Source organism: Alosa alosa, chromosome 4 (genome assembly GCF_017589495.1).
Source record: "Alosa alosa isolate M-15738 ecotype Scorff River chromosome 4, AALO_Geno_1.1, whole genome shotgun sequence".
NCBI classification, from domain to species: Eukaryota; Metazoa; Chordata; class Actinopteri; order Clupeiformes; family Clupeidae; genus Alosa; species Alosa alosa.
Window position 1 is genome coordinate 15,008,191 of NC_063192.1, and position 18,929 is coordinate 15,027,119.

The 18,929-nt window shown below is 46.0% G+C and overlaps 1 protein-coding gene across 2 annotated transcripts in view; it reads left to right on the plus strand.

Annotated features, from left to right (window-relative positions):
• The window catches only part of plxna3 (plexin A3), a 124,455-nt gene that overhangs the window by 43,588 nt on the left and 61,938 nt on the right, over positions 1-18,929 (plus strand). For both annotated transcript variants that reach the window (XM_048240860.1, XM_048240859.1), the window contains exons 4-6: positions 5,381-5,521; positions 10,390-10,490; positions 18,748-18,871. In XM_048240860.1, the coding sequence (XP_048096817.1) occupies positions 5,381-5,521; positions 10,390-10,490; positions 18,748-18,871 (366 nt within the window). The remainder of the gene's footprint in view (positions 1-5,380; positions 5,522-10,389; positions 10,491-18,747; positions 18,872-18,929) is intronic.

The following is an 18,929-nucleotide window of genomic DNA, read 5'->3' on the forward strand; positions in this document are numbered from 1 at the left end:
TTCTTTCTCTCTCTTTCTTTCTTTCTTTCTTTCTTTATTTCTTTCTGTTTACCTATCTCTCTCTTTCTTTCCCTCTCTCTCTCTCTACCTATCTCTATCTTTCTTTCTCTCTCTCTCTCTCTCTCTCTCTCTCTCTCTCTCTCTTGCTCGCTCACTCTACCCCGTCTCTCTCTCTCTTCCTTTTTGGCTCTTAATCGCAAACAGCACAGAACAATGTGTTTGAAGGGACTTCAGCATCTTAGTATTGTTGAGTACGAGGCACTTTAGAACAATTAGAAATAAGCAGAATGCGGTCTTGGAATGTATTTTATTTCTGTCCTGTTTGAAAAGACTCTAAAAGCAGTTGTGTATTCTGAATGTGTTACAAATTATCTGAAGGTTTAGAAAGTGCTGTTTCACAACCTGGTCCTATTGGGTATTAAAGAACGCACATTAATAATAGATGGCCAAGAACATATCACATAGCTTCATGTGGGCTTGTTTCCTGTGATTTCTTTATGCTGTGTGAAAGGAGAGGGAAATGTAGGATTTAATACAAGATTACTGCCATTAAAGAGAAATATTAGCCACAGCTGTCTCAACAGAAACAAAGGGTTGGCAGTAAATGTAAACTTAGTTTTGATGTGAGAACATTCTTATGTCAAAGCCATTTGTAGTAATATGATATTTGAGAATTGTATCATTTGCTGATATATTCAGTAGACAAAACACCACCACTTTCATTCATGTTTTTTGGTACACAGTAATTCTGGTGTAATTACCATGAATAAACTTTAATTATCAATGACAAATGGCATTGTCATAGACACAGTTTGTTAGACAAGTAAGTTTATCATTGCTCTTGTTGTTATGTCTAACTTGAAGATAACAGGAGCCATTTTTTTAAATTGGTCTTATTACCTTGAGGTGGAAAATGCAGTTTTATATCACTTTAAGATTTCCAATTTATTTTACAGTCTGGGTTGATGGTGTTTTCCCCTCTTTTTCCTCTCTCTCTCTCTTTCTCTCTCTCTTTCTTGAATGTATTTACAAAATTATCTGAAGGTTTAGAAAGTGCTGTTTCACAACCTGGTCCTATTGGGTATTAAAGAGCGCACATTAATAATAGATGGCCAAGAACATATCCACATAGCTTCATGTGGGCTTGTTTCCTGTGATTTCTTTATGCTGTGTGAAAGGAGAGGGAAATGTAGGATTTAATACAAGATTACTGCCATTAAAGAGAAAATATTAGCCACAGCTGTCTCAACAGAAACAAAGGGTTGGCAGTAAATGTAAACTTAGTTTTGATGTGAGAACATTCTTATGTCAAAAGCCATTTGTAGTAATATGATATTTGAGAATTGTATCATTTGCTGATATATTCAGTAGACAAAACACCACCACTTTCATTCATGTTTTTTGGTACACAGTAATTCTGGTGTAATTACCATGAATAAACTTTAATTATCAATGACAAATGGCATTGTCATAGACACAGTTTGTTAGACAAATTAAGTTTATCATTGCTCTTGTTGTTATGTCTAACTTGAAGATAACAGGAGCCATTTTTTAAATTGGTCTTATTACCTTGAGGTGGAAAATGCAGTTTTTATATCACTTTAAGATTTCCAATTTATTTTACAGTCTCGGTTGATGGTGTTTTCCCCTCTTTTTTCCCTCTCTCTCTCTCTCTCTCTCTCTCTCTCTCTCTCTCTCTCTCACATACACACACACACTCACACTCACACACAGTCCCAGTCCATGTCATCCTCTCAATCTGTCTTTCACTTTTTTCTCATCTACCTGATGGATGGCCCCCTTCTGGAGAGGCACTATACATCCAGCACTGACTTGCTGTGAAGTCAACAACATGGGCTTGGCCTTTGAGTTGAAGAGGCATGGGGAAGACCACCTTGTACTGATTTAGACTGTAGTTGCATTCCACACATTCAATTTCACAGTGACTCGAGCCATTCTCAGCCTTTGGATATTTCTGATTCTGGTGTTAGGAGATCAAAGGCCCTTGCTATTAGGAATAATAGTCCTTCCTGTCTTCAGGAATAATGGACACTCCACTCAAACACAACCTGTTCAGCTTAAATGAACTCCCCGAAAACCCCCTCAAACTCTCGCCGAACTCTACCATGCTTTCTTGAAAGAAGCGTCTTTAAATTTTTAATAAGTTACGGGCGGGCATCGTGTCCTGAATCCCCCCCAAAAATGGGATATTTATGCGTCGGTATGTAGAAATCGCTGAAGCTCTGTTTTACTCTTCTTGCTGAAAGTTCGTTCCCGGGCTACTCAGATGATTTGCAGCTCCTTTGTTGCTCTAACTCAAAGTCCTGAATGTGCTGGGAGGATACTGCAGGACAGCCCAGAGGAGAGCGAGGACGTCTCCGCTCGGAGATACGGCCGACGGGACTAACTAATGAACCTGGGCGCACTTACAGCGGTTCATTCTTTGGGTCCTTCGAGGCGGAGTTCAGGCCCGGCACAGGTCCCAATCGATGAGATAAAAGGCATGTAAAAAGGAGCAAAATGGGCTCCATGTCCCTCCCCTCAGTCTGCCTGTCATAAGCCTTAATATCCCTCGTCTCTGATCGATGAGGGGAAAAATGGGTGGTGCAATCAAGCCGTCAGGCCGCGTCCAGATTCCTCCGGCATGCCACTGCGACCAGCAGGTTAATTAGTGGATGGATGGGCACTCAGCAGTACCTTGGCATGGCTTGAATCACAGGGAGGTGGAGGGGAAAGTAATATTTATCTGAATCCCAAGTACCCCTCATCGGGGCTGTTTGATGTTGTCAAGAGGTCAATTCTCAGTAGGCTGAGCAAGCACTCTGCATCTCAACACTCAGCTACTGTCAGGATACTTCCTTATACATGCACTTTCTGCCTCTTCCTCTCCCTCTCTTTCTTCTATTCCCCAGATCCCCTCCCTCTGTCTTTCTCTCTCGCTCTCACTTACTTTCTCTCACTGACTCTGTATTTCTTCTCCTCAGTCTGTGCCCCTGCAAAGCCCATTTAAATCTAGAGTAGCTGGCATACAGAAAATACTCTGGGTTTGAATGCCAGCTTTTTTTTTTCTCCAGGAAGACTTGGACCCTGGCTCTGAGTATCAGGTCACATTCACAGACCAGGAAAAATGTCTCTGTCAGTATGAATAACATGGTGCCAGAGCCACAGTGTAGCTGTTGATATCCATCACTCTCTGCTTGGAATTGCAACACTTTCGCTAGATTGGAATCCATTTATGATGTTAAGAACCCTTGCAAAAATACAGCTCTCTCAGTTATTCTGAATGCCGTTGATTTCAGCTGGTATTTCGCAGTCACTGTGTAAAAAAATGGTTTGTCACAAATAATTACTAGTCTACAGCTTTGTGTTAAATCACTCTAGTGTCATATTCAAACTCTCTAGAGGGTGGTACCTATGAATGTTGAGTTTTGAATTCATTTGAGGAATCTATCATTGTGTTGAAGTATATGAAAGGTCATTATTAATTATTATATATGACTTTGGATGTCAAGCTATTTCAGTCAACACAGATCTGTGGCTGTTTCATAAAAAGCTGTTGTGCCTGTTGACCACACAGTCCCTGGTTTTTCGTCAGTATGTTGGCTCCCTTTTGCAAGCATAATGAGCCGAAAAAGTGTTTACCTTTTTTTGTTTAGACATGCCAAAATGCCAGACACCTGGTGGTAAGTGCTGCTGTAAGTGTTCACATTGACTAGCTCAGAGTGTTGTTTGCCTCCCCTGTGTTTGGACACATGGGCTGCAAGCGGAGGTTTCCTGGACGCCTGGGGGGAAGCTGAGTGCTCTCTGCATGTTCAGCACCAGAAAGAGGAGCAGGAATGTGAGACGACAAGTATTAGAAATCGTAACGTTATTTGAATATCAATGATGAAGACATGGTCTGATTCACAGAATGCATATTCCTTGAACGTTTTTGAACCACTGAATTGGTCGCTGAATATTAAAAGTGTGAGCTCTCAGGCTATTCCGAACGTTTCTCAGTTTCAATTTTTCTTATTTGATCTTGAACCCCAGGATCAATTTCAAAATCAGAATGTCGGCACGGAGAACCAGCGCTGGATGCTAATATGAGTGCTCTTCTCTTCTCTCCTCTTTGTAAACAAATGCATTTTAATGCTGTGGCAGCGCCACAGAGGCAGCTGAGAGCGAACGAATGTGTCAACGCAGCTGGTGGCACTCCAATCGACAAAACGGCAGACAATGGTGGTCATATTTCAGTCCCCGTTGGCTCAGGGAGGTGCGGTCCGACTTGGCCAATGACTTGTGACACCCAATATGGCAGCCCCCCCCGACTAATTGATGCCACCTTGTCAACACTAATTACTGAGACTGCGGCAACGAGCAAGGCAGCTAATTAACAGACTAACGATGTTTGTCACTTCAGACCGACCCAGATATTTACGAAAGAGCCAGGCGATTCAACCCCTTCACATCTGCTATAACATTTTTGTACATTTTCCATTCAGCCATTCTGTCTCTTTTCTTATGTTAGTGGTGTTTTTTTTTGTAGCTTTGCATTAATTCAGTTTACTTAGGCTCACACGCTTCATCTCCTGTCATATATCAGTCAGGTATGATTATGCCGGTGGAATAGGCAGCCACCTATTTCTCTCTCTCTCTTTCTCTCTGTATCTCTCTATCTCAGTGGAATGGATTGGAGGAGGGGTGGGTGCGAGAGAAGGTGCGCTGTGCAACTGTAACTGCAGTTGTCAGTAGCATGCCGTATTTCCACCCAATCACATCAAAAGATTTTTTGATTTTTGACATTTTTAGAACTCTTTTTACTGAGCAAGCTCTGTGCTCTAATTATCAGTGTGAGAAAACAGAGGAGGTGGTAATGATGTAGCAGCGGGGTTTTGTGTGTGTGTGTGTGTGTGTGTGTGTGTGTGTGTGTGCACATATGTACACACAAATGTGTGTGTGTGTGAATATAGTGTCATTAAAATGTAATTGATTTTATTTTCTCCCCTATCTTATGTTAGTTTGCTGATCCCAACCCCCTACCCCTCCCAAACCACCTCTCTGCAGCAGCTCCTGTCTTGTCTCATACACACACACACACACACACACAGACTCACTCTCACACTCATAATTCCTCTGAATTTCCCTTTTCTAGGTCAGTGAAAGATCTGTGAGTTGGGAGTGAGTTGGGGAATTATTCTCCAGCATGTGCCTAGTATTTGCTGAGAGAACATTGATAATAAGATGTGTGGCCCATTTTAAACGGTAGCTGAAAGCTAATTTTTTGTGATGCTACCACACCTGTCAGATGTGTGTTTTACCTGTGTGTTTGTGTGTGTATTTGTGTTGGTTTTTGTGTAGGTGTGTTCGTCATTCTTATGTTCATGCTTTCTCTCCCCAGATCCGTGTGGATGGCATTCCTCCAGCCCCGCGGAGTGCCCTGCTGTACGAGACAGTGACCGTAGCTGAAGGCCATCCCATTTTGCGGGATATGGTGTTCAGCCCGGATTATCAATACATCTACCTACTGAGTGACAAACAGGTGAGCAGGAACCCATACGACTGTGCCAACACTGTCAGAGTGTCACTAACATTTGACACAAATCGGTGACACACTGGGAATTTTGGACCATTTTGGGGGGATTACCACATTCAAGTGTAAAAGAGTATCTCTTACATGCTTGCTCGCGCATCAGAAATTCCAAGACCTTGATGTAATGGCAGAATAAGTTTCAAGATGCACATAACTGATTTACTGCCAAGACATTTGCTTCTAATTTATTTCTGAGTCATTCATAACGTGTGCGAAAACATTTGTTCTGCACTGCGAGGACCTATCCTGGAAGGATAAAGATACATTTGTCAAGGGAGAATTAAATGGGACCCAGCACTGTCAACAGTCTGCTTTGTTTGGGAGTCGAAACCGGAATTTCGGATGTGTTGTTTTAACATCTGCAAGACAGGAAGATGGAATATGAAACACTAGCACTCGTCATCTTTGAATCGGGAGGCCCCAGCTGGCTCTCGTAACAAGAAAATAAGAAATGGAGGGGAAGTGTCTCCATCGAGAGCGAGGCAGAATAACATGCCTGTATGAGGCTGTATTGTGGTGGTGAAGAGGGAGGGGGAGGGAGGGGGGTTAAGGCAAAGGCCCGATGCAGCTGACTGGAGAAAAGACTTCCATACAGTACAGCTGCGCCAAAGAATGAATGCCGTCTCTTTTGCTCCCATTCCCACTCCTACAAACTCCTGTGAGCTCCGAGCTTGAAGCTCGAAGTTCGCCCTCTCGCAGAATTTGGTGATTTTAAATGAAAACTGGCGTCGTTGTGTCATTCTTCTTATTTCAGCCTGAGCAAGCCACTTTTTCCAACCAAAACAAGACGCAACCTATTAATGACACAGTTGAAAAGACATGGTGGTGAGAGCCTCTCCTATTAAAAGAACCCAGCAAAGGCTAAATTCTCATTGCAGTCGACTGTAAATAGAAAGCTGACGCTCATAGCATAAGAGATAAAGCTCTGTTTGCTATAGACTTATGTCTGAAGCGTATCCAGAGATATATAAAAGTACGAGGGGAACCTGATGTTAATTTAGCTGTGAAATATTGCAGATAAAACAACAGCAGATTCCAAGTCGTAACCTTAGAGTCAACGCTTGTAAAAATGAGGTCAGAGTAGACACTAGATCAAAGGAGAGGACCACATTATTTAAGGAGCCCAGAAGTAGGGGGACATTTGGTCGTCTGCGCGGCTTTATTGAAGTCAAAACCTTTCTGCCAGGCCTCGTTGCAGGATTATTCCGGAAGAAGCCAGCCCCGCTCTCCCACTCCGCTCTCCCACCACTCTCCATGACCATGGAGGCACTTGAGCATTCAGGCAAACCACACTGTCCCGCTCCCTGTATTGATATTTCCTTTAATGGTGGAAAGTAATGCACTCCTGGTCTACGTGTGCTCCCAACTCTTTTTAAATGGATTGTTTGGGTCCCACTGCTTATTAAAAGCCTTTTAATGTGGAGATGATGAAAGGACAAGGGCGGACCTCAGTCATCTGATCTAAAGGCCCCCTTCACCGAGAGATGAGCCCTGGTTTGCCACAGACACCGTAGTTTAGGTCTAATTCCTCCCCTATCCTCCTCCCTCCAAATGTAGAACCCATCCGATGTTGTTGCCCTGGCAATGAGTGCGCTGAATTTCTCCCAGAAGGCCCTTAATGGCAAAGTGAGGAGTTGGGGGGCGAGGGTGGAACCTGAGATGTTGGCAGAGGCTGTGATTTACGCAGGGCGCTGCCGCTCAGGAGGAGACATCCCCTGTAATTATGTCGGGGTGGGCTCTTTATGAAAAGTGAATGAACGGCGGCGGGTAAATAATTCATCGCTCCGTTGCCGCTGACCGCGGGAGTCCGTGCGCGTGCGGCGGCCCCTTTCTGAATATTTCATCATCGGCAGGTGCACAGGTAAGGGCGCGTGGCTGTGTTTGCACATGGCTCTGGCCTTCTCGCCGTGTCGCGTCGGTCACCCAGCGAGCATAAACACACACAGGGAAGGGGTGGGGTGGGGGGGCGTGACTAGCTCCTCTGTGCAATCCATCACAGCTTCTCCCAGCACACCTGGGTATAGTGCCCGCTTAATCACCTCATTTTCTCCAGCCTGGCTGAGAAGTAGGCATTACCGTAACGCAACGCAAACTAATTCCAGTTACATACACATGGGAGTCTTCACTTCATGCTAGTAAGTGGATATTGCAGAGGCCAGTGGCCATTAGTATTTTTTTAATGTTAGCTTTAGCATCCCTTATGCTCTACATCCAAGGTGGTAGCCATCGGATGGACCAGTGCAGTCGTGTCTGGTGCTGAGTAGTGGGGTGTCAGGGGGATGAAAGCCCAGTCTCTTAATAATACGATGGGCTATAAGCTTCTCTCTTGCGCACTTTAAAAAGATGTGCCAATCCTGAGTCGCCATGGCTTTTATCCTCGTGGTTGGTGCCCTGAACGCCCATGCTGAAGGTCTCTGCGTTAGTTCTGCAGGCATGGACTGCTTACGTACACAGCTATGCTAATGTTGGTGTACCCAGAGACTTTCTAATGAGGAGACACAGCACTCAAAAAATACTCCATAGAAATGCATGGGGCTAGTTTGTCACGCCAATATGGCCGTTGTCCACACATATCCCACCCTTCCTCGCAAAACGCCGACATGTGAATACATTGAGCCAATCATATGGTGTGTTGTGAAGACATCGTGCCAATCATGTGTTGTGATCTCGCCGCTGGAGCAAGATTGGTGTCGTGAAGCCTTGCGCACGCACAGTTCGACCCAAAGACTGTGCCCGATGAGTGCTTATAAAACGTTGGTATATGGCCGCCGAGTGGAGGGACTTGCCTAAAAGGACTTTGGTGTACCCTTTGGTGTAGTCTGCAGTAACTTTTTTTGAGGCTCGCCAGAGAACTCCTCACTTGACGTCAAGTGGCACTCCGGTGGTGGTCGTCTGGGCGCAGGGCGCGGGTGTGGACGGTGCAGACGGCGGCTCAGGCAGCAGGAAACTGGGAGACGGAGGATTAGAAGATAGCAGCGTTTACACACGGGAATAAATTAGCAGGAGAGAAAGAGTGCCGCACCTCATCCATCCATCCACCCACCCACCGGCTGACGCTCTGGTGCCCCGACACTGGCAGCAGTGGTGGAGCTGAGACGCTGGCAAACACACACACAGATTCATACACACATTTACAATATATAGAGAAACACATCAAAACTTTAGATTTTGTAGTAAATAGACTTCCACTCACCATGATGTACTCATAAATGAATGTCTCCTCACTCTCCCCTGCATATGTACACACAAACACATACACTCTATAGACTATAAGCAAACTCATACTCTAACCCTTCATGCCACCAGCCACTCTGCATTTGAAAGGCAACACTGTCCCTTTTGAGTTGAATTGTTGTGTTTTTGTCTTATTTTTTCATTCTTTTTTACAGCTCTGATTCCCTTTTTCCTTTTCCTTCTCCTCAGTACTTGTTTTTCTCCCCTCACATTCTAATCTCCGGAATGATCAAAGCAGCCCCCCTCCCTCCTTCCCCCCCTCCAATGAGCCTTTTCATGAATCTTACCGACTGCAGAGGAGCTGGTGAAACGAGTGTTTTTTTTCCCCCTCTTAAAAAAGCAGCAGTAAAAAATAGTTCAGATGACACTGACAGCCTGGTAGTACCTTTTTATAAGAAGGAAGTTCAGTGTCGTGTTCAGGTCTTATTTATACTGAATCTGTCTGAACAAACTGCAGAGCACACAGGGCCCTATGGACCACTCTGTAGACATGTATGCTCACCATGAAAGCGTCGTTTTATTCCTCTCTTCCTCTTTTCTATCATTGTTCATGCTCTTCCTCTAGCCCACACATTAGTCACAGTGCAAACGAATATCGAAGAATGTCGGACTTCCCAGAGCGTTGACTAGACGCGAGACATGCACATATGCTAACATTCCTGTCGACTCTGGACTTTGTCACGCCGTGTGTTTGCCCCGCAGTCTCAGGAGCAGCAGCCCCGGGTGAAGCGAGTGTTTAAAAAAAGGCTTCTTATGTTTGCAAACAGAGCCGACGTGACGCGTTCGCTCACTCGGTTCAGATCTCTCGGGCTCGCTCCATATTTAATGCAGACGAGACTGCGGGCTCCTCTGCCATGTGACTGTGGGAGAGGAACCGCTGCAAAAGCTCCTCCTGAGTGTTCTCTCTTGCACGCTCTCTCTCTTAGCTCCATAACGCTCGCTTTGTTTTGTTTTTTAGCTGTCGTCAGACGGCGCGGCAACCTCGCAGCCCCAGCAGCGTTTTAGTTCGCCGCCGACACACTCACAACATGGACATTTATAATTGATCTCTACATGAGGTCGAATGCAAGGAGCCAGTGCTTTGATGACAAAACAGTGTCTCTCGGCGATCATATGGTCTTGAGTGACATTTCATATGATCCCTTGTCTTGTTTGCTCTTGTGGCAAATATCTAATTTCATTAAAATTGGATGTTAGTCTCATATTTTTCATATACCAGTAATCATACTTTGATGTCTTTGTCAAAAGATTCGCATGAGGTAGAGCTATAAATATCATATGAATTCATTTCACATGTAATGTGGGTTTAGATGGAATAGAGGGGAAAATCTCCAGCAACTCTCTGTGGAACAAGTACTCCACAGAACTACTTTACACCACAGCGACAAAGTAATAGAGTGATTATACTGTTAACTGGAGTCTGAATAATCTGCATTATTGCTTTCAGTACAGCATGGCAGAGTTGTAGTCCAAATGAAGCAGGCTACATAAAAATATACTAATAAATGGGACTCTATAACGCACCAGTATATATACCGAGTATCATAGTGAGATATGTAAAGTTGTTTTCGTCTGTGTTGCAGGTGAGCAGAGTTCCTGTCGAGAGCTGCAGTCAGTACAGCACCTGCAAGGAGTGTCTGGGCTCTGGTGACCCCCACTGCGGCTGGTGTGTCCTCTACAACAAGTAAGTCCAGCTCCCCTCCTCATGTGTCCCTCTGGCTGGAGGACATTTGGCAGTCATGAGGTGCACAAACTGTCCTTCTCACATCTCAGTGTTTTGCTGCCTTTCCACTTGCAAGCTAGAAAATACTACAATAGTGTTCACATTTGAGACAAACTAATTCAGCAGCTTGACAAATAAATTAATATAAGTTAATGTTGATGTTGTTGTTGTGAAACATTGTGTTATTGTGATGCCTTAGAAAATGCTGAACTGTCTCATTGCTGCTTGTATAGATTTCTAATGAATCTGCTGAGTCAGTCAGTCTCTCCAGTGATTCGTTTGTTTACTTTGTTCCTCAAATGCTTGATGCCTCATTTTGGCATCAGAAGAATTTAAAGCACTATTCAGAATACGCAACATAAAAATGGTAGATTTGTGAAAGTATTGCCGAGTGTGTCTTAGCAAATAGCAAAATGAATGTTAAAGAAAGCACACAGGAGCATAAAGACACTGCTTGGAGGTGGGTGAGAGTTTAACCTTGCTGGTAGAATGAGAACTCTGTTCCTGCTGCCAGTTCTCCTCACTGTCCGCCATCAAAGCCCACTGCCTAAGGACAAACTTCTTAGACCACTGATCTGAAAACAGACAAAAGCCGAAAGGCGGCCGCTTTGCCTCGCTGTTCCTGACCTGTAATAGGCATATGGTCTCATACTCCATTTCCATCAGCCCGTGTTCACCCGGCTGGTACAGCTGTGTTTTTATTGGTCAACATGACACATGGCATTTAGAACTGACTGTCAGTGCTTTTACATTTTGGTAAATAAAGGAAAAATATTCTGACCCCTGGTCCTGCCGCCTGTCCACTTATATTTAACCTCATGTGCTTCATTGCTGTCAAGACAACAGAGTTAAACCGCAGAGGACAACCTTGGCATTTGTTATCGACAAACTAAGGGCAATGGCTGCGGCAGTAGCTATGGCTTATGTTCACTGGTAGACTTCTCCTAAATGTTGACCATCGTAAATCCTGCAAAATATGCCCAGCATATATATAATCAGTCATATGGCCTCAGTGTCCGCCCTGTATTCTGCTCATATTTCATTCCCCCACATCATGAGCACAAGGTCTGTCTCAGAGCAGCTGGCCTAAATGGGTTATAGCATTAATGTGCCTGAGAAAATCTAGAGGCGCATGCATCTCATATGAACCTCAACATGGCGGGAGGGGAGGAGGAAAACCTGCTGGACTGGATGAAGTGATTGCACTTTTCTCCAAAAAAGGCATTCTAGACGTGCACTCACCACTGTGTCCCGCTGATGAATGTTGCGTTCAGAAAATGTTCAGGGTCCCGCTGCGTTTGGAGACTCGATTTAAAAGAATGTTTCGTGTCTCTCGGAGAGGCGCGGTGTCTATGGAGACAGCCTAGGGACGGGCGCTGGTGAAAGCCTGTGACGGTCCGCCCGCGAACTTCTCCTGACACCTCCGGCAGGCCTGGAAGGCAGCCAGCCAATCGGGGCTCAGCACTGGTGGCGGCCCAGTTCACCTGGTCCCCACAGGATGTGGCAGGTGACAGCTGCCCCAGATGTTTTCTCTCTGACTTTCTCTCTATTCTCTCTCTCTCTCGCTCTCCCGCTCTCTCCTACTTTCTCTCCCTTTCTATCTCTCTGTTTTTCTCCCACTCCCCCTCCTCTTTTTCTCCTGTTGACCCTTGGGCACCAGCTGGTAGGGAGACAGGAAGTGTCTGCATTTTGTTGGCCCCTGGCCCACCCCCACACTCTTCCTCCCACCATGCACACACACACACACACACACACACACACACACACACACTCACACATACATTACCAGCACCAGCACCACCACCTTTCCTCGCCAGCATGGGTTGTCATCAGGGTTCTCTCCGGCCTGTCGCGTAATTGATGAACTCGCGGAGAACTCTGTGTGAGAGGCAGCCTGTGTTCTGTCACTGGCAGGGGGCGAGCGGAGGGCCTCTGAAGGAAAAGCACGTGTGACTGCAGGACACGCTGCCTCATTTATGGAGTGCGATGGGTGGGAGATGGAAGGCTTCTTGACATGCTCGTGCAGATGAACCGAGGTAGGGAAGAGGAAGGGGGTGGGGGTGAAAACGAGAGGCACCCAAGGGGGGAGGTGTGATCTCGAGGAGAGGATATCGACAGGAGAGCCCTGGAAACATGTCAGGAGCCATGAAAAGCTGGATTATTTTTTCACCCGCCCAAAAAAAAAAGAAGGAAAAATGTGTTGGATAGAAAAAAAATGGCGAATGGTTTTTGAAATTGTGCAGAACAAGCATGGTGGGGGTTTGTCTGTTCTTTTCCTCCAAACGGTGTAATATTTTGCTGGTGTCAGCCGCGTTTGCTGCTTTGTTCATTCATTTCTTTGACAGAGGAGCAGTGAGGTAGATAACGCTGTCCAGAGGTTGTTGAAAAGGGCTGTGTGTGTGTGTTGGTGAGGCGGGGGTTCTTTGTTCTGAGTCCCAGGCCCCTGCAAAGACCTTTTTGCAGATTCATAGATGGGAGCCAAAGAAATTGAAAGAAGTAGAAGAGAAAGTGAAGGCGGGAGAAAGAGAGAAAACTTCTTCCATCCTCCTTCTATTTTCATCACTTCCATACCTTAATCAAGATAAAGATCTTTAATTAAGATGTAAATCGGGGATTGATGGAATAATTAGCGCAAGACTTGTGCGGTGCCAGTTTGGAAATGGCATTTGTTTGCATATTAATGCCGCGGCCCACCCGAATTTACATGACCTTGCGACGAGCCGTGCACAGCTCAATTAGGCGCAGATCAAGCACAGTGATGAACAGATTGAACGGAGGCTGACTTTGTCCTTGCACCCGCTACTAACCTCTCTTTCTACCCCACCCCCACCCCAAACCCGCGGCACCGCCGCCACCCCACAACCCCCACCCACCTCCTACCAGCCGGTTCTGAGCGGGTGCCTCCACAGCCGTGCCATAGCCAGACGGCCAGTCTCACACCACCCCTGCCCACCACCTCGTGTCGCCTTCTCCCTGTTCCCGCCTCCAGCATGGCGACTGCTGTGAGCTCTCTCTTTTTCTTTCTCTCTCTCTCTCTCTCTCTCTCGCTCTCTCTCTCTTTCCCTCCCTCCATCCAACGAGAGCAGACTGGAGAGGTGGAAAGGCAAGTGGGTTTGGTGGCATGCATTTGCATTTGTATGTGCATAGCGTGCTGCTAGTCTGTTAAGTCAACAGACGCTTCAATTCAGTGTTAGCTAGAGAGTGTAGCGAGGGTTTCACCAAGTGACCTGTCACTTAAAGGCTACTGTTTACCACTCAAGTCTCGAGCCTTTTTTTTTTTTTTTTTTTTAATCCAAAGCAGCTAACCATTAATAGCTTATTCATGTTCTCAGTCTGTGAATTAACCCCATGACCTTGATGTTGTGCTACCCCAGTTCAACAGTTTTAATGTGGCAAGCATGTTCCTCTCCTCCTCCTCTTCCTATGACACGAGCCTCACTGCTGTCGAGTCACACGCTCGGGTTTGGAGAGGAGACAAGCCTCTGTGTGGAGTGTCACCGCGGGATGGGGGTGGGGAGTGCCGGTCCCAAGAGAGGGCCCAGTAACGGGGCTATTGTTCCCCAGCATGGGGTGTGATGATGGCGGCCTGCGCCAAGCTGAGTCCCACCGCCGCAGTCGCTAATGTCTCCACGTCCTCCACACAATGCAGCTCATTATGGGACCATACCTCAGACACATGCCCCATCACAAAGCCCACCACCATCTCAGGGGGTGACTCGCTTCTCGGCACACACACACACACACACGCACACACACACAGGCCGTGCAGCTGCCACTTGGGGGCTGTTTTGCTTCATTGTGGCAATTGTGACATTTCCAGAAAGATCGGGGAGCTGCTTTACGAGGTTCAGCCATATGTGTCTGCCTCTTTCTTATTAGCGTTTTACTGCTCAGTGCGATCAGCAGAGATTTGGCTGGGGATTCGCAAAGAAGCAGCTAATTGCGTTTCGAAACATAAACACACCAATGTTCTTTTGGATTTGCCATATAATTGAATCTAATTGAAAGCACAGTTGTATGACGTTTTTTTTTCCATAATTTCCTACAGATGTCTAATTAAATTCTCAAGGTGACCTCCATTGCTAACAGGAAAGTGGTGTTGGCTGAACTGCTGCATCTCGGCATCATGTACTGTATGTAACAACCTCTCCCCACTTGTCATTGGCATCAGAGCAGAAAACAGAGGGATTTTTATTTCTTTAATGAAAAAATCTCATCCTTTTCTTTTAATGACAAAATGAAGGACATGTGATTCTGAGCAGCCTACTTTTCCCTCTGTATTAAAATAAAAATCACATTTCAACTGCGAGGCTTCCGCAAATCTTGTGCACCAGCTGAGGGGTGCTTAATTCTCCAATCTTCATCGCTGTTTGTCAGAACCTCCCTTCCCCTGGGAAGTTGGGCTGTTGCGTTGCCATGAGAGATAGCTTTTCAGAAGCACACACACACACAAACACACACACACACACACAAACACACTCACACACACACACACACACACACTTACACACACACACACTCTCACATACATACACACACACACTCTCACATACATACATACATACATACATACATACACACACACACACACACACACACACACACATCCACCCACCAAATCCACTTGGTGGGTTGGGGAGGCTGGCTGTGACCTGCCTCCCTTTCTTCTGGTTGTTGTCTTGGCTTTGTGTGCCATTCCCCAAGGGCTCTTTAGCCTCAAGCCATCATGTTAGCTGAGCCAGGCTGGAGAAAAGAGAGGGAGAAGTGTGGGGGGTAGTGGGGGGGTGTGGGGGGACAAAGTGCACGCTGGGAAATGGTCTGTGTCCATGGCAACAACAGGAAACTGGAAGATGGATTTGCTGTGTGATTCAAATCAGCCCTTTCTGGTGATTTCTGCGCAACTGTATCTGTTCACGGGGCACTGGTGAGTGTGTCTCTGAAGACTCGTGTGCTATGTTTTCTCGCACTCGCACACAAGCATGCTCTTGTTAAAGCATCATCAGCCACTGAGACTTCATTAGTGTTCTATAAACGATTCATCCTCTTGACATTTTGTCAGCCTCCGTTTAGTAAAGTACACACATTATGTACATGAGTAAATATCGTGCTCCGAAATGCAACTAACACAATTTATTGTAATACAGAGATAATAATACTCCGGCAGCAATGGCTGAAACGATAATGGAAAAAAGGGGGGGGGTCAGTGTTTGATTTGGGTGGTGTTTTAATACTCTGTCCTGTCCTCATTGCTAAATGTTTCTCCTGGCCCCTTATTTTTAACCTACAGAGGTACCGGTAATTGCTTTTACAGATAATAAAATAAAATAATAAAATACACAGAGCATGGTGAAGTTGTGAAATTAAGCTTTATTGTATAAAGGCAATCAAATGGGAAATGGGTAACGCACATGAGCATCAATTTTTCCAGAACTGTAATTGTACTGCATAATGAACGCATTTTTGAATCCATAAACTTGTTCTCGTCTCCCACGTAACATACTGATTAAAATAGAATTTGACCTTAGATTCCTTAATGTAGTCAAATGAACTTGTTGGCTTAGAGCATGATCTGCAGTGGTAGCACTTTCTGATCCATAACTTGAGCATCTCCCACATACAGTAGCACACTGATTGAAAGAGACCGGCGCTTTACATTACTGAACACAGTCGACTAAACTATTGGCTTGGAGCACAGCCTACACCAGAAGATCTTCCTCCACTCACATTAATTAGTATGCTTGATTGATTCTTTCTCCGTCTGAGGAAACCCTCCCTTACGACTCACCACTCCCCCACAGGGTCAGCACGGATCCTTATGAAACCGCGTGTAGGTTTCAATTTGCTGTTCCGAACCAGCCTGACCTATCATTTGCAGCAAGCCCAGCGTGACCTTTTTTTAAAAAAAATGTGGCTCGGGTGGAAAAAAGATGGGGGTCCGAATTGTAAAAAAAAAAGTCTCCCGGTTCGTGTGCCACGTGTGGAGGGCTGAGAGCGTGTGCTCTGCAGTTTAATTCCGGCTGCCGAATTAGGTACAGTAATAGAGCTCTTGAAAATTGAAATGGCCTGGGCTGGTGAATTGAACTTGCTTTAAGCTATCTTCCAGGGGAAAAAAGATGGGGGTGACTCAGTCCTAACCCAGGCAGTTACACAACCGTCCTCCACTTGCTCGTTTGTTCACTCGTCAGGCGAAGGCCACGAGCTCGAGTTTGAGAGAAGGGAGCAGAGCCAAGAGGTGGAGTGGAGTGGGGCATTGCGAGCGCACGTGTGCGTGAGTGCACGGGAGCTTTCAGCGGAGGTTAATGCCGGACCCCAATCTCACTCCTCGCCCCCTCTCTCCTCTCCTCGTCTCTCCTCGCCTTTCAAGCGCTGAACGCACCAGCACCCCTTCTCCTCTGACAGTTTATGGACCCATTTCGCTTAATCCTCCAGCGCATAAGAGGGGCTCACCTGCTAATTGAAGATGTGCGCGAGCCCATCCTGTCCTCCAGGAGAACAAAGGAGGGTCGCAGAGCACAGGGGTCGTGCTGTTGTCTCTGTCGTCACCAGTGGAGGAAGAGGGGGAGGGGGAGGGAGGGTAGTGTCGGTCATGGCGACCAGACAGGACCACCTTACCCTCGCCTGCGGGTGGGTGGGGGGTTGGGGGGGGGGGGGAACTGGGACTTATCATAAATCACATTACTGCTGTTCCACCAGGAAGAGTAGTGGATGTAATTGGATGAAAATCTCATTCTAGAATCTGGTCCAAGAGAGAAAGAGAGAGAGAGAGATGAAGGGAAGAGAGAGAGAGAGAGAGAGAGAGAGAGAGAGAGAGAGAAATAAATGACAAAAGCAAGAAAGGAGAGGTAAATCTTTGGGGCGCGATGAGCACGAGAAGCAGACATGTCTGCTGCTATTTCTTTAATTAAACACGCTCCCATCTCCGTCGACATATGGCAGTAATTAGAAGTAAACAAATCATTAATGATGTGTTGCATCTCGAGTGAAAGACAACGTGGCGGCGGCGGCGATGGCAACTTCTTATTGAACTTTAGATACTTGTGTAGAGCGAGTGGAGGGGAAAAAAAGGTGGTTTGTTGTTTTGGTAGGTGTAGATGGAATGAGCGATGTTTACCATATTGCTCTCTGCCTTCACCTATCTAATGAAGTCACATATGAGATGATTTCCAAAGAGTGCTCGGAATGTTTGCTTATACCTACTCATCCACTATATATGTGGACCTTCAGTATGTCGTTGTATGCCTGTGGTCCTGGGCTAACAAACTGGGTAGTGTTTTTTTTTTATATATACATCCTGCCGGTTAGATTAAATGACGTTTTCGTTTTCAGTATCACACCACCCCTAATGAAGGATCATGGAGTCAAATGCCACTGTTTCATTATGGGCTGTTTTATCTTAGCTGCAGAGGATACTTGCTTGGGTTTGGTTTATGCGTGTGGCTTCGCAGCGAACAGCAGGAGGTGTCATCTCTAAACGCTTAGGCAGGGAGTTTTAATGCCTTAAATTTATTTCCTCGCTTCTGTGCGAATGTCTCCCGCATAAACATGCGCAGACTCTAACACCCTTTTTACCCTTCGCACAAACGCGACAGCACCATAAATGTTTTAATATTAGGCAGCAGGGGAGAAGAGGACACACCCTAATCCAGAGACTTGGCTAAATCAAATTCACTGCTTGATTTTTATATTCAAGGAAAAAAATGTTTTTGTGTGTGTGTGTGTGTGTGTGTATAGACACTATGCCATATTGCTGGCATTAGATACAGTCTTTCATCCTGTTTTGTGTGGAGAAAGGCATCAAGAATTGCAATCAAAACACTTTCAAAGTATTGTGGCGGCGTAGACATATCTATGGCTCATCAGAACGCTGGCTTTGTGCCGTCGCCCCTCCAAGAATATCCCTTTACAGGTGTGGTCGAGGGAAGGGGACGAGTGCCAGATGAAGTCATTCAAATGCTTGACTTTCCACATTTTTGGCAGCGCACGTCCTGTTTCATCGTTCAGTGGATCTGTCTGTCATCACCTTCAAAACATGCACATATCCTCTCCTTATCAGGAAACTGCCCAGCCGATGTATGGGCCGTGCCGAGACCTTTCCCAGGTCTGTTCCAGATGTGCTGTTGACTGTAGAATGTGTGATTTGGATGACACCCTAACCTCTGTGTGTGTGTGTGTGTGTGTGTGTGTGTGTGTGTGTGTGTGTTGTATCTGCCTCTGTCAGGTGCTCGCGTCAGGAGGCCTGTGAGAAGTGGGCCGAGCCGCAGCACTTTGCCACTGAGCTGAAGCAGTGTACGGACGTCAGTGTGATGCCCAACAACATGTCCGTCACCTCCCCTGCCACTCAGGTGAGCAGCGCAGCATAGCGCGTCTCCGTCACTCACTCACACCCAGGGACAAGGGTGG